This window comes from Tauraco erythrolophus, chromosome 7 (genome assembly GCF_009769465.1).
Source record: "Tauraco erythrolophus isolate bTauEry1 chromosome 7, bTauEry1.pri, whole genome shotgun sequence".
In the NCBI taxonomy this organism is placed as follows: Eukaryota; Metazoa; Chordata; class Aves; order Musophagiformes; family Musophagidae; genus Tauraco; species Tauraco erythrolophus.
This window is the reverse complement of record NC_141471.1, coordinates 26313171-26329919: the sequence shown is the minus strand read 5'-3', so window position 1 is coordinate 26329919 and position 16749 is coordinate 26313171. Positions and strand designations below refer to the sequence as shown.

The 16749-nt window shown below is 35.9% G+C and overlaps 1 protein-coding gene across 1 annotated transcript in view; it reads right to left on the bottom strand.

Annotated features, from left to right (window-relative positions):
- AKAP9 (A-kinase anchoring protein 9) overlaps positions 1-16749 on the bottom strand; it is a 123421-nt gene that overhangs the window by 36359 nt on the left and 70313 nt on the right. The window contains 3 exon segments of the mRNA XM_086614890.1: positions 2688-2850; positions 8191-8402; positions 16276-16481. Coding sequence (XP_086471016.1) covers positions 2688-2850; positions 8191-8402; positions 16276-16481 — 581 coding nt within the window.

The following is a 16749-nucleotide window of genomic DNA, read 5'->3' as shown; positions in this document are numbered from 1 at the left end:
GCTGAATTCCTGCAAAAGACTAAACTGAATTATATCTCTACATGTGACACAAATCTGCACCTAACTTAAAAGCTCAACTGTGAGATATATCTACCAAGGACTAAAACTACGGTCAAATTCTGTCTCTTATATTCCAGAAACTGTTCACCAAACCAAATCAATGCAGCCAGTCTGTCAAGTTTTACAAACTGACATTGGTATTGCTCTGATTAAAATTAAATTCTAGTTAAACATTTTTCAAGATTGCTTCCACTTTAAACGCTTCCACGTTTAACGCATGATAAAATCCTCAGAGTGCAAGCTTCATAGCTCTCATCAAATTTTTGTGTTAATATACAAATACACGAGGAAAAAATACATATATTTGATCATCCGTTATAACTCCAAACAGGCTCCGATAGAGTATTTCAAGCATTTATAAAATTTTACAGGTAAATTTTGCCTTCGTTTACATACCAGGCAATCCCATTATCTACAAAACTGGCATCTAGTAAGAGCTTTCAGTTTCTTTGATGCTATTAGTTGGTTTGCACAAGCTAACTTTGTAACAGAAGTTGTGCTGGTTCTAACTGGGATAGAGTTAATTTTCTCCATAAGCAGCTAGTATAGGGGCTGTGTTTGGACTTGTGCTGAGAAACAGCATTGCTAACACAGGGACATTTTAGCTACTGCTGAGCAGAGCTTACACAGAGTCAAGGACTTTTCTGCTTCTCACGCCACCACCCACCAGCGAGTAGGCTGGGGCACAGAAGATGGGAGGGGACACAGCCGGGACAGCTGATTCCAACTGACCAAAGGGATATTCCACACCATAAGACGTCATGCTCAGTATACAAAGCTGGGGAAGAAGGAGGAGGAAGGGACATTGGAGTGATGGCGCTGTCTTTGCAAGGCACCATTATGCATGATGGAGCCCTGCTTTCCTGGAGATGGCTGAACACCTGCCTGCCACTGGTAAGTGGTGATTATTCCTTGTTGTGCTTTGCTTGCATGCACAGCTTTTGCTTTATCTATTAACTGTCTTATCTCAACCCACCAGTTTTCCCCTTTTACCCTTCTGATTCTCTCCCCCATCTCACCGGAGGCGAGTGAGTGAGTGGCTGCGTAGTGGTCATTGTTGGCCAGGGTTAAACCACGACAGAAGTGTACTGATCAAGAGAACCACCTAGTAAATTTTAGTTAATTTTTTAATAAAAATATAAAAATAAAAAATGCATAATAATCAGGTCTTATTCTGTGGGATGTCATCTTCAAATACAATTATGCATACACTCTTTGCAATAGAGTCCTGCACAAATGGAAATGTATTTATTGTAAATGAAAAGGCAAGCTTATAGTTCTTGGTCGAGAGCTTAAGTCAAAAAATACAAAATCAGAAGGTAAAGCAACAGAGATAAATTAATAAAACATTTTTATAATAAAATTAGTCTCTAGTATTTTTTTTAAATGCTACTTGTAGGATAAAACTTACGCAGATAACTCTGATATTATGACAGATTCCTACCTTTAAATCAAACTTAACATTAACCTCTCTGCTTTGTCCTAATGTATTAGTCCATTTACTTCATTATTGAAGATTTGTGAATATAAATTCTATCAAGACAAAAATATTATCCTCCAAGGAAAGCAAGCAACAGATAAAAGCCATCTATGTTCTGAAATTCATCAATATCAGTTTTGTAACTCCATCCATGCAACAATATAAATTCTTAGGTCATCTACATTTTGGCAGAAGATTGCATCTTTTTGCATATTAAGATGTGTTCCATAGAATATTTTTTCACTCTTAATTTAATATTAAAAAAAAGTAATAATTCCTCTTTCAGATTTGAATCTATTACCTCTGAAATAAATTTTCCTCCTTTCTGGTTTTGCTAAAGCTACTGAAACGCTGCAGCCAGTACTGGTGCTGACAACACACAACATTTATGCTGTATGAGCTGACAGGCAACCAACTGTCCCTCGCATCACCTTTTAGAGACATGGCTTAGAAACCTGCACTTCTTTTCAGGTTACGTGTGTCCCAGCTATTAAGAGTGTGTGAACTCATGTTGGATTATCCGTATAAAAGAAGAGGAAGGATGGCAGGGTAGCATTCTCCAGAATAACATTTGGCTATGAAACTAACTCTGTGCTCTCACTTTGAAACAAAGAAGTCTGCTGAGCTTCAGGACTAACCAAAATATCTTTCTGCTTACTACTACAGAGATCCCACCTACAGGGTAGGTGTTTTTTGCATATTTTCCAGAAGCCAATTACAACAGATAATAGTAGAAATGCTGGGTGAAAGCAAAACATTTAGCTATGAAAACAATAAAGCTACTTCTAAAGAACAAATTAAGCGTCTGTCAGATTTGAACATATTTTCCTGGTATCAAAAAGATTATTAGGTTTGCCCTGTTCTAACACCCTACAATTTTTAATTGCTTTCTTAGCTGCAAATACACTTTAAAAGATCACTTCAAACAGAGTGCAAATATAATAACAAATGAAACAAAGTTGGGAAATGGAATCACAGAGTCGTTGATCTTGAAAGGGACCTCCCCAGAGGTCATCTTGTCCATCAACATCCAGTAGGCTGATAACATTCTAAAATTTGCAAATAAATTCATCTAAATCGAAATTTCTCTATTCAATTAATAGCCAAGTGAGTGCAAAGTCAACAACTAATCAAAGAAGTTACTCACCTTCAGCTTTACTAAGCTCCAAAGCCAACTGCTCTCTGGCTTTTGTTTCTTCGTTAAGACGTTCTTGTAGTTCTTCCTGATACTTGATGAATTCTGTGGCCTCTTGGTGCTTTTTGAAGGACTCTCGCATAAGTTCTGTCTGAGTAATTTTAGCATGTTCAAGCTAAAGGAAAAAATTACAGAAGTTAGATAAACCAAAAATTTCTGATAAATAACGATTCTATCATTCCTATTTAATTAACAGTTGCTTTACAGTGTGATGAGATGTCTCACATAACTTCACTGAACATTTGATAAGATCTTTACTGAACACACATTCACAGACTAGAATCAGAAGATCGACTCAGTACAAAAGTCTAAGCAAACAGGGTTGTCAATATAGTGAACTCAATGAGCCACCTGGCTAAATCCGTGACTTTGTTCCGGTAATTCCTGGTTTACGAGTTTACATCAGATTCACCTTTATTTACGTATGAGTTTTGTACTAAATATGAGTAAGCTATCACCCATCATATACTTAGAATGGTGAAAAACAACTGTGTAAAACTGGCAGAAGTTTTGATATAAATCGACACAAGTGATGTTTCATTTCTTGTTCTCCTTAAGATGAAGATAAATGAGAACACCAGGAAAACGTGAGTTTTGAATACACCACACTTTTCAACCAACAAGGCAGTAAAGCAATGCTTCTTCCAACTGTGTCCACCTAACAGAATTATTAAGGGTTTTTTTATTCTTCTCTGCTTGCCTGAATGGGTTAATATTTAATGTGTACAACCACAGACGTAGTGCAAACTTGTTAGGTCACTAACCTAAACTACTAGAAAATCAGGACTGAAAGGCATAAAATTTATACTTACTCCCCAGTTTAGACATACCCCAAAAGAATTAAAATTATAATTACAAAAATAAAATAGTAAAGAAGGAACATATTAGTCTAGTATTAGAAGTTTTGATGACACAAAAAATTCATCTAAGATAACAGCAAACTGGAGTCAATCACCAGGAAGATCTCTACTTCTCAACTGCTAACACAGCCTACATTCACCTCTTTGAGGGACACAAATACAAATAGTGAGAACCAGGCATGAGTTCTTAGTGCATTTAGTATTCAAAATAAGACAACTATTTTGAATAAGAACAATTCAGAAAATGAAATAACCCGTATTTCCTGCTCCTCTCCCACCTCACCCCTTCCCCCCCCCCCCCCCCCCTCCCCGCCCAGCCATTTCCTCTTTAATATTATGGATACTGGCAGATATTTGTAAGATAGTAACATCTGTGGCTTTGCTACAGTTTCTGTAAACATATTCTTTCTCTCAATTTCTTCAAAACTAAAAGCTTTCTCACCATTTCCAGCTAAGTTCATGAGTACCATTAGCTTCCTTTAAAATCTCAGAAAAATTAGTTAGGAATATTTCATAGAACATTGCACACAAAATTATCCACTTATAAATGAAGTTACACTTTGAAAAGAACGTCTGAATATTCAATACATTCTCTTTTATAATACACTGAATTTAAATACTTGATTTCTTTTCTACAGCATTCCTTTTTAGATGGACATTATTAGTGTGAACTATTTATTCTGACAGGAGTTAAATAAAGGTGTAAATACTGCAACTGAATATATGCACTGGTTTGAGATATTTTAAAAATCACAGAGTATTCTTACTTCAGTCTTACATTTTGAAGTGCTTAATGAAAGACTGATCTCAGATAAAAGGAAACACATGATAGATTTACTGTACATAGACAGTCATAAAAACAGCTTACTCAAATGTATGAAATAGTCCAAGTAAACTCAGAATAAAAACTATTCTCCAGCTCTTTTGAGTAAAATAACTCAAAGTATTATTAAATACAGAGGGCAAAACCAAACAGAAGCAGAAACATGAACATGATTTTTCTAGAAAAAAAAATTCTCCATTGGATCACCGGAAGCATTAATAAACTTGTGCTATTGATAATTTTAACTGATTGTAGCCCGCCCCCCCCCCCCCCCCCAGTTATTCACAGTGAGAAAAATGTAATGTAAAATAAGGAACACTGAAATGCTTTAAAAAGAGATTACACATCTCTGTAATTAAATGTATCTCTGTGTCTGCTACATTTCTTTTGTTAGAAATGAACAGAGAATTGTGTACTTAAAGCTTTTCAGTGCCCATTAAAAACAGTCTAGGAAAAACACCTGTCAGCAGTACATTATAACTTTAACAATAGAGACAAGTTCATATCATTTTTTCACTGCATTCTCTTCTATCTAAGCTGGATTAAAACAGTTTCTTCTAAGCACTTTTATACTTACTGAATAGGGGAGGTGTAGCAAGGAGATTTTAGAGACAACTTTTAAAATGTGCCCCTTTTTTTTGTGGCTGAAGTGAAAAATTGAAGTATTTACAACTACAGAATTATTCTCATCCAGGTGTTCAGTGAAAGGAAAAGGATATGGTAAAGGTACACGAGATTCAACCTCGTACATATCTTCTTCTTGACCTTCAGTCCACAAACCACTAAACAGATTAGACGCCCAGTAGGTGCGGTAAGAATCCATTCCAAAAAATATCACCGTTGCTGCCTTCTCAACTGTCGCACAGGTATTTTGCACTAACTAGGCTGGTTTTAGAAATTTCTACCAGGCATTTGTAACAGAACACGTACGCTTAACAGTCTGGAGACACATATCAGCACTGTCAGTGACAAACGTACTCAGAATCACCAGGAAGCCTCAGATCACATTCTCAAGCAGAGTAATTCAAGAGCGGCGTAATCCAAATGGAGAGAGGTGCGAGAAGCTTCATACAGTTGCTCCTAAAAGTCCTCCTTAGAAAAGTTTCACATGAAAAAGCAACAGAAATCTTCCAATAGCAGCTGATGGGTAACTTCCAAGGCAAGGAGGCATAATTTTGTTTTTTCTGCACAGGTACGCTGCAGCAGACAAGCAAGCTAGCAGAACAGAAACTAAAAATGATTTTCCAACACCATTACGGCAAATGAAAGAGAAACACAGTTATGTCATTATTTGCCTTCATTCTTATTCCTGGAGTTAATTCAAGAGGAAGAACTTTCTCAAACTCTGCTAGTTTAAAGGCTTCCTGTACTATCTCTCAACCGAAAGAGTTCAAGGGAGTGGCCTGATTTATTTACTTATACGTAACAGCAGCAGGTGGAATTTGAATTAATACACCCACTATATGCCTTGCCTGAAAAGATTCAAACTGCACCTCAGGTTTGAAAGTGTTGTTCAGACAGGCCTCAAATAGTTACTTTAAAGATTTTGCCAGGTTTCCCTCACTCTTTTAAGTTTATTTAAGAGATGAGTACATGTCTATGCACACCACAACTCATTAAGAGGAAAGGTTAACAATTGCTTCTGCCTGTAATTAGTTTCGGCTTATTTTTTCTCCTCTGCAATATTTATAAAGTATCCAGTTTCTGAATATTTACAAAAAAATTGTCAAGTCACCTATAAACCGTTGGTACATACAGGAACTGTATATAATCCAGTAAGCACACGACAGACATTACAAAGCAGACAAGCTTGAAAGCTTGCAAAGTACCTCTGCAGAAAAGCCAGAAAAGATGTCAATATTTACACATAATACTGTGGGAAAATGTGTAAACAGATTAACATTTTATTAACTCTTTAAGAAACAGATATGATCATCAGGGATAAATCTATATTTGTGTAATTCATATTCATGAAAAAACTGTGCATGTCTGCGTTAGAGCCAAAACATAACTCTCTTACTGCTATTGCCAAGGTCTCAGCTACAAAGCTATGAAGTGAAAGAAACTTTCCTGATCAATTGACAATAAATAAAAAATAAGCTGCTTAGAATATACTGATTATTTCATTGGTATCATAAAAAGTAAATACGGTAAAAACACCAGTCACAAAAATAAAATAATTTAAGGTTATGTATAAAACTACCACATTCAAAGATCAGCAGCTTCAGAAAAAAGAAGCGCCAAGTGGAATAAATAATTTACAATACCTTATAATTGCAGCATGGATTCTTAATTACTGTAAAACTTTAAAGGTGTTTGTCTGTATCGTCTGCTCTTTAAATGCAAGATTTCCTACAAATGTCTAACTATTTTTAAATTTTTTTTTTTTTTTTTTTTTAAGAACTCCATATATTGAAGTATCTACGTATCTTTTTTCATTATTATGTAATGCTAGGCCTTAGGCTGAAAAAAGACCTCAAAAAGTCAAACACCACTTTTTAATTGAAATCATGCTCAGAGAGAGCTGTTGCAGAATGAGTCTGCAAATAAATGCAATGCAGAAATTGATTTACAAGACCCACCAGACTACTTGTTTTAGTAAGCTGGTGGGGAGTTGCCGAATTAAATTATTTTTAACTTTAGTAAGTCATAAATTAGTCTTTCATCTTTTTCTTTTTTTTTTTTAAAAAAGAACGAAAGAATATCAACTTCATTTTAAAGTATTTTTCAAAAGCACTTAAATGCTTAAAACTTTTAAAGTACTAGACAGTTGAATTTTCACATTACTTTCACCATCGCAGCTTTTTTCTCCCTCATTTCCAGTAGTTATGATTTACACGTCACACTCAGAGACAAGAAAGCAATAACTTTTCGAGTAATATCATTACTAGGTTAATCAACAGATGGGTGTAGCATAAAACACACTGTATCCTTTGAATTCTAGTCTCAGATTGAAGAGCTGACTCTAAAGTCTGAGCTCTTCAAGAGAGATTGACTTAAAAACTTAGAGTGAGATACAGAGTATTTACTCAGATACTTTCAAATTGAAATGTACATCAGCTAGAAGTAAAGCACGATATAACCAGTGTGATTTGAACTGACTGAGCTAGGTATATAGCTCCCATTCCAATTAACAGGGGAATACTCCAGAGAGCAACTAACATCCCACCACGCAAAGTACTCGATAGCAAACACAATGGAGTACCCATAGGCTGCCTCTTTTTGGAGACTCTTAAGAATCACACACCTCATACAAGTACTGGAGGACCAAGCTCCTTTTCTGATAGCAACGTGGATATATGCTTAACTGGTTGTGTTTAAGTCACAGTTGGAAGAGACAGTAGGTCAGCTCCACCTTTTTGGCCAGTCAATTGACTAAAATATTTGTCAAGAGAACAGGGCACAGTTCCCCTTAACCCTCCCTCCCTCTTCACAAGGGCCAGCTTAATGTGCCCTGACATCTCCTGTCTCATCTCTGGATTGCAGTACAATGCAGATGACCTGTATGAGCAATGAAAGAGTGCCCTAGACGGATAAACATGCCCAAATTCAGGCTTTCCCTGCAGTCCAAAGCACATTTCTAACATGAATCTAAATTAATAAGTAAAGTCATGTTGGAGCAGATTTTTTTGTGTGTAGGCACCTGAAATATTGTTTCAGTTTTCAAACGAGCTATAGCTTTTAGGCTTATAAAAACACATTCAAAAGAAAAATAAAGAAAAAAATAATTGAGACACAAATTTCAAAATGCTTCAGTATTAGATCACCCTACCTGATTTGAAGTTTCATTGATAGCTTCCAGAAGCTTTTCAACAGCTGCTTGTAGTCGAGAACTAATATTCAGAAAGAGTTCCTCATTTTCAGGATCTATTTCCACTCCACTTTCTGCAAGATGTTGGCTCAGTAGTCCTTCATCTGTTGCTCCTGACCACATGTTACTATCATCATCTCCCATACTACTATCATGATATGAAGAACAGGACTCTGGAAAAACAATAGTTACCTTTTTACACAGATTCTTAGCACTTCGAAATATGAAAAACTATACATCTGAGTCAGGATTAGAAAGACAAGTCATAAAACGACTAAAATGTTTGTATTTGTCACAAAGACTGGAAGGGAAATATTGCGTACTAAAACTTACACAAACAAGATATACAATGTGTTACCTAAAAACAAGCAGAAGGGAGAGAGAAAAGGAGATACTAACAGAATATTTTAGACATCCTTTCAGCATGCTTTTGGGCTCTGAGGCTCATCTTCAAACCGTTGTTACTATCAGTAACCCTTACTACTTTGAATAACTTGCAATAACGACTTACAAGATTGTTTTTAAAATACAAGGTAAAAAAAAACCCAGACTGTCAGTCACTGTTTCATCAATGCCTAGCTATGTTAGTATGCATTAACACAAAATTGTTCAAGTTAGTGATTCAAAAGCAAAGACTCAGGTGAGTAAAGGGAAATATGCAAACTTCTCAGGACAGATTAGAACACAGAACATCAAATTCAGCATTATTATTAGCAAACTGAAAATTGATTAAAATGGGCAGCTGAATAAATCAAATAAATTGCAATGCAGGGGGACTGTAACTGTCCCTACTGATGGGCCATCCAGCACCTGTCTACTTCTCCATCTTCCTGAGGTCAGATTCAGTTTAAGGGCATTATTTGCTCTCTCTGAAAATCAGGAGACACAAACTTTGCCTGTAGTATTAAACTGACAGCAATTCAGCTAGAAAACAGTACATTTGCCATATTTAGAGTTCAGGGCTGTATTTAAGTAAGACAAGTGAAAGAAAACTCCTGAGATGTTTTAAAATCACACTTTCAGTACAAAATAACAATACAGCAGTACATCATGATGGTAGATAAGTATTGTCGCTATCTGGTTTTAAAAATGAAGAATTGTTATGTCATTAGGCTAGTAGATTTGAAATGTCAGAAAGAAATGCTATCATGGAAACTTTTTTAAAATTACTATTTTAATTAATAATAATTAAATTAATAATTAAATATTAAATAATTAAATAATTAAAAAATCTGAAATATATGTAAAATAAATAAATGTTTTGGTGTTTGTTTGTTTGTTTGTTTGTTTGTTTTTAAACAGATGTTGGTTTTGCTTAAGGTTTTCTCAAAAAAGACTTCATTTTTGGGAAAGAGCAGTATCACTAAACGAGTTAAGAATATCACAGAATCACAGAATGTTAGGGATTGGAAGGGACCTCAAAGGATTATCTAGTCCAATCTCCCTGCCGGAGCAGGACCACCTAGATCAGATCACACAAGAACGTGTCCAGGAGGGTTTTGAACATCTCCAGAGAAGGAGACTCCACAACCTCTCTGGGCAGCCTGTTCCAGTGTTCTGTTACCCTTACTGTGAAGAAGTTCTTCCTCATGTTTAAGCGCAACCTCCTATGTTCCAGCTTATATCCATTTCCCCTTGTCCTATCATTGGATGCCACTGAGAAGAGCCTGGCTCCATCCTCATGACAGTCACCCTTTACATATTTATAAACATTAATGTGGTCCCCCCTCAGTCTCCTCTTCTCCAAACTAAAGAAACTCAGCTCCCTCAGCCTTTCCTCATAAGGGAGATGCTCCACTCCCTTAATCATCTTTGTGACCCTGCCACAAAGTCAATGCCTGTTCAACAATAAAGGTGCAATACTGGGTTACCTTTGAATTTAAGTTCCTGGTTACTCCATGAATTGAGACTGCTGAACTGGTACAGTTTGTTTAGTTATAGAAATTGAAATGAAATAATAACAGATTGATTTTACAAATTGCCTTTAAAAATGTAGTTAGTACTTGTTGGGTACAATTTTCCTATACTTGCTCTTGCCTCTTATCGGGAATGTGAATAACACTGGAAATATGATCTCTGAACCTAGCAAGAAAGTCAGATTCTAGTTTTCAGGTTTGTTTTTACCTTTTTTTTTTTAACAAGTTGCAACATGACTAACCACCTGGTTTACTTACTATACTTTTATACTTGCAAACATTCTTTTAATAATATCTACGCATTTATTTCATTATGGATGCAGCTGTATATATGACTCATATAAACCAAACTAATCTACAGCGATTCTAATTTAGAAAGGTTTTGTTTTGTTTACTTTCGTCTTGTAATTGCTAAGATTTTTTTAAATACAGATGTATTTATTGATTTTTTTTCTTCTAGTTATACCATTACTATTTCATACCTCCTTTTAGATATGTGGGATATAATATTACAAACTCATTTCACACTCCACAGGAAAAAAAAGTAGTACACTATATGCATGAATGGAATGAATAATCAGATGAATAGAATACACATTCACGTGGCACCTTTCACAGGATTTCAAAGCACTTTTGAATACTGCACTTTGGAACTTCAGTCACAAACTACTGCAGTGGAATCACCCTAGCAGTGGCTGGCAGCCATTTTCTGCCAGCACACTAAATATTTTCAATAGGTTTGTATAGCATAAAGGCTTTCCTGTAACATCCTAATATCCTCCCCTCCTGCAGTGTCGGGAAGGCTGCAAAATGAACAATTTTATATTTTTATTAAATAGCTTTCTGATTTCTCACCAGTCAAATTTGGGATGGCTCTGGGTGTCTCAAAATATCAATAGTGATGCAGAAGCTTTAATATCCTCAGAGTAGAAAGGACCTTCATTTAAGATGGACATTCAGCAGCATATGTGTTTCCAAATGCTGTGCCAAAGTATCGATTAAAAACTGAGTGGAAGGAAAACATATTCCCTACTGAGCCACCAACACACTTACTGCAGCACCTGATGCTCTTTGGATGCCACTCATCTTAAGTACTGACCAGGTAAGACCCTGCTTAGCTTCAGAGATCTCACAAAATAAAAGCCCACAGTACAGTAGCACAGCTAGAAACAAGATAAAACAATGACATATTAGTTTTTGTACGATCCAGTTCTTTCTTGATGGAGTACAAATTCTTTATGTAATGTTCCTGTTTTCCTTCTCAGGCTTAATCCATAATTCATGTCCTATAACCCTTATATTTTGGTACAGTTGAATTGTGCAATGAGTGTATGTCAAATACAAAAATAAGCATGCAAAATAACTGCAGAAATGTGCAGTCTGTTGCAAAATCATCTGAACTTACAGCTGTCTGGAAAATTTTAGAGAAAAACTTAAAACATTGATGCCTGCTCAGAACCTAATCTTTTAAAAGCCAGATCCAGAATGTGTCTTTTATGTTAATACTATCAGTTCTTCTTGCCAGTGACCAGAATAGTACAATTTGGCCTCCAAGAACTCATGACAAGACTTTAAACTTCTGTTTTGCTTATGTCAGTTCTTTTGTCATTTCCTTCTGGCTAATTAAAAAATAAACCAATTTTAAAATATGATTTTGTTATACAAAAAAATCTCAGAACAAACATCATAAATTACCTGAAATATAACTATAAAAACACAAGGAAAGAAAAAGAGAGCTGTCACTTAAAGTATAATTTGGCACATGGAATCTCAAAGATAAAAAGGAAAATCAAAAAGTATCAAATGCACACAAACCCTCTAATAATTCTGTTTACACTGTAGTAGTTTGGCAACTCAAATAGAAAAGTCAAAGGCAAATGATAAATGTAGACACCCATATTATAATTTCTACAAAGTGGCACCTAAGAACAGGAGTTCACATTAAATGTCTTCCTAACTACAAAGTGAAAATCTCTGTATCTTTTTCCCCTGAAAATAGTCTTGGTACACAGCATCTTAGTACAGCATCTTTCCAGAAGATTTTCAGTGGTGGAAGCAAGAAACAGAAATCCTGTCAAGTCTTATTAACTGCCTCTGGCAGCTGAATGCCTGACTCCCATTTTACTAATCCTTATATTACTTTTCAGTATCCCACCCTAACAGAACAAAACCCAAATTCTCTGTCCCTCAATTTTCTTTTCAGTCAACACAAAATAATAAATAGAATATAACTGGCTCAAGTAAAAATGTCTTCTCCTTCTGTGAACTCTCTCCTTGTAAGAAAAAAACCCACAACAAAGGTTCATATTGTTTCCTCTGCTGCGAAGCTTGCGGTTCAGCACATTCTATGTCATGGCCCACTAAATCTTAAGAAAAGTGCTTGATTATACAGTGCTTACTCAGAAGTTTCAGATACAGAAGTTGTTAATGAGCTGCCAACTGACATTTATAAAGCAATACATATTTTGCATCATGTGGAGGTAGTATGTCTACTCCCAGGATTCCACTGAGGAATTAGCGTTAGGGGTTACAAGCTGAGAACAAAAAAATCAGTTTTATGGCAGTTCAGAGTATAAAGCCATTTACTACCTTGTTCATGGTACACTGTTCAGAAACAAGGAGCTCAGTAAGTAGGTAAGAGGGTTTAATGTTCTAGGAATGCCATAACTGCACAGGCTTTTCCAGAGCAACCTGCATTACCGCAGTCCCTCTACCCAAGGTACAACACCGGAGGGAGCAGGACAGCAAAGCCTGCTGGCTCTGTCACGATGATTCCTGCTCAAATCTCCAGGCATAAATAACTCACTGGATTACTTTGCACAAATGCTGTTCACGTCCAATGACATGTTTTCTGATTGAAATTTGAACTTTACTCGCTCTGCTAGAAATAAAATCCTGTGTTAGCCAATAACTGAGGCAAGGTCCCAGATAAACATCTATAGGCTCTATAAATCAGGTTGTGGTTATAAGTATGTGAAGTTAATGATTCAGGCTTTTAAAATATTGAAACTCAGCAAACACAGTAAGCTAAGTTTTGCTTGTCGATAAATATAGATTATGTTCAAAAGGTCACAGAGAATTCACTTCATTAAATACATTATTTTTCCATTTTATTAATAGATCTTTATTGGTACAAATATATTCCTACAAGTTTCCTAATTAATAAAGAAGTTCTGTTTGGGTAGGTATTAGAAAACACAATAATATGCACAGGTTAAAATACGGTAGTGTCTACCTTCCAGAAAAAAAAGGGGAAACATTTTTAGAAGTTTATGCCTTCCCAGTGGAAGTCTAGGAAATGAACAACAACAGTCCTGTTGCTGAAAACACTGATAGAATATGTCATCTAATTCCATTTGAAGAAAGACCACATATGTCGGCTGATGAAACAGTACGACTGCTACTACAGCTGTCTGACCCCAGTGGAAGAACTATGTACACAACAAGGATGCTGTTGTATGATTTTGAAAGGAAAAAAGACAACTGTGAATACAACCTCAGAGGTACATTACAAACTATAAATTCACCCATTATAGCCACTATAAGCTTCAATCTTCTTTAATCCTCACTCTCTTCTTTGAACTCCCCCCCTTTCAAAATTATTTCTGAATGTAAGGAAACATGCAAAAAAAGAATACTGCATACAACTGGTATGCAGACTGCTTGAATGCCACTCTACACCAAGGAGGGGCATTACAATAACAGACACATCGCATTGTTACAGAATAGTGAAACCCTACATGCCTCTTCAAAACACGCTAATAGCAAACACAAAAGTTAACACAGTCAAACTTCATCACTAGCAGAATGGAATAGAGTTCTCTTGTATTTAAGAGAGCACTCTTTCATCAGAAGACTTCACAAGAAATTAACAATACAATCTAATCACTGTAGACTGTAGTGTTTTTAGACAGTAGTATCATGAAAGCCAGGCATAAGGCTATATTGTAAGCACTCAAAATACTAAATAAAGACATTTTTTAAACTGTGTTTTTCTACACATATGTAATGCAAGTAATCCATATTGAGAACTGTTAATGACAACAATTAGTGACAAATACAAGTATGTACATTGCTGTGCAGGGGCAGGCAAAAAGTGAACGCAGGTATTGTGCATTGTACCCGCCCATGCAGAGCAAGCACATGTGAGAGTAGTGACGGGCAACAATCACCTATTAGCACTTTGTCCATACAGTATTACCCGAGAAAAGGGAGCGATATTCTCAGCAAAGGAGAAAGAGAGAAAAGCAACAGTGTATGTTCTCTGAATAGGCAAGATATAACTATGAATTAGGTGCAGTGAATGCACTAGGTAATACCACAATACGTGTAATTGTGACAACTTGTGATCACCTCCTTCATAATCAGAACACGTTTTTATTTCTTTGGGCAATGTATGTTGTGAAAATCTCAATGCTTTTTACATACCTCAGACTATACAATGAGAACACAAAGAATACAAAGAATATTTATAAATTGCTGGTTTTAATATATAAAACTTATTTAAAATGCAGTTTACATATAATTTAAGACTAATCTCAGAATACAAAAGCAGGTGGTGGTAAACTTTGAGCCTCATCATTGCTCCTTTTACCATTCGGCTAGTAGACTGTGTGGAAAATAGTTGCCAGTGGTTGAAGATATTTTAAACTGGTTTAACATTAGCAAACTCTACTCATTTCCCAACCCAAAGTAAAGCGCAAGAATACTTCATTTTGAAAGAAGGAATTCCTTCAATTATAGTAGCAGATGTTGACAATCTTTAAGGTCTCCTGGAAAAGTATCAAAAACTAAGGCCAGAAGCTTAGTTATCCAATCTAAAATTTGGGGAAAAAGGAAAAGCCTCAAAAGTCTGAGCTTTCAAAAAATAATTTTCCTCACAATTAAATACAGTGAAAGGTGCAGAAAACAAAAATTACAAGGTTTTTTAATGAAACAGCAGTACAAGCATAAAAGTGCTGTTAACTTGAAAAATTTCGGAATTCTTAGGCTGCAGCTGTACACATTTCACTGCAGATAACCTTTTGAGTAATCAACTGAGAGAAATGTCACTGTGCTACAAAGTCACACATTCTTTCTTAACCTGTCCCAAGGCTTAATGTGACCTATATTTAAAGCCAGAGGGAATAAATAATATTTTATAATCTACATTTTGAATGAAAGAGGTAAAGTTCATTTGCATTTACTATTTGTATTATTACTCTGCAGCTGATACTTTCTTAATACTGAAATGTGTTTGACTTCCAGTTCCTTTTCTCATTCACAGTAGTTAAAAATCCCGCCAAATCCAGATGTATAACGTGTTTCAGGCTGAACTGATTGTTGTATGTTGCCTTCCCATAAGATCCAGCATGAAAGTACACAACCTTAATGGCACCTAAATGGTACCTAAATGGCAAAATGATATAATGCCTGTTCTTGCCTAAAACAGAAATGGACAGACACTATCCTAGTACACTCACAAACAAAGCCTGAGAGAGTTCTTAGACACCAGTAAGCAATTAACTACAATGTTAAAACGCTCCTTTAGGCTTCTGCCAACTAGCACTCCTTCAAACAGCTGACGGGCAAGTCTTGGCAGTCAGGAGGTTCCTGGAGCTGTTTCCAAAAGGCTATTTGCATGCAACCGCCCTCTTTAGGAGGCTAAGAAAGCCCACAAGCATATACATACAGGCTGCCCCATGCCAGCCAGCCTCAGTGACTAGCAACATCCCTACGTACATTAAGTGCGCTAGTAGAGATACAGCCTTTGACAAGAGTTCTCATTTCCTGTACGGAAAGAGGAAGGCATAAAGCTGGTGGAAGATGTCAAGGAGCTATGTTTCATTCTCTTTCTCCTTGCCTCCTTCAACAGAAACATATTTTTGTATTTCTCAATCACTTTTTCATTTTGTTGCAGGCTTTGCAACAAGACCCTAGATATGAGTCGTAACTGGCTTCGGGTATGACCCAGACAACTCCTGAAATGTTATCTCTTAAGCAGGGATGTCATATGCATTCAAATGACACACAGCTTTTAAAAAAGAAAAAAAAAAGTTTATTAAAAATTTCAAAACTAAGGTTCTTTAAATATATAATAAAAGCATGCAAATGTTACTTGTTATGAAATAGAAAGTCATACAAGCAGTACCTTTTTCATATCCCACACGGACACAGGGTTTTACTGACTCCTCTGTTTCTGTGTCCCATCCAGCTATTTTGGAAGGCTGGACTTTCCCAGTCCGATCCAGTAACCCGAGAACATGGCGACCAATTGTCTCCTCCATGGCCACAGTTGTCTTCACAACTTCTAAAAGAATCTTCATGAGTTTCTCATTAGCCTTCTGAAAAACATGCCTGCAGGACAGAAACTAATCAGTCCTTTGATTTTTGCCTGCTTTCAAAGTGTTTTTTATCCCTCACATATCCTTGCAACCAAGAAAGATTTGCAGTTGAAACAGTAAAATTAAGATTTCTTTTTTGAGACTAAAAAACACATCACATACATAAATATTAAAAGCACATTTGTGTTAAAAGTAATTCTTTTACAAAATATGTAAAAAGTCAAACTATTTATCAATATTTGTACTTTTATCTTGATATTTTATCTAGTTATTCTTTTTAA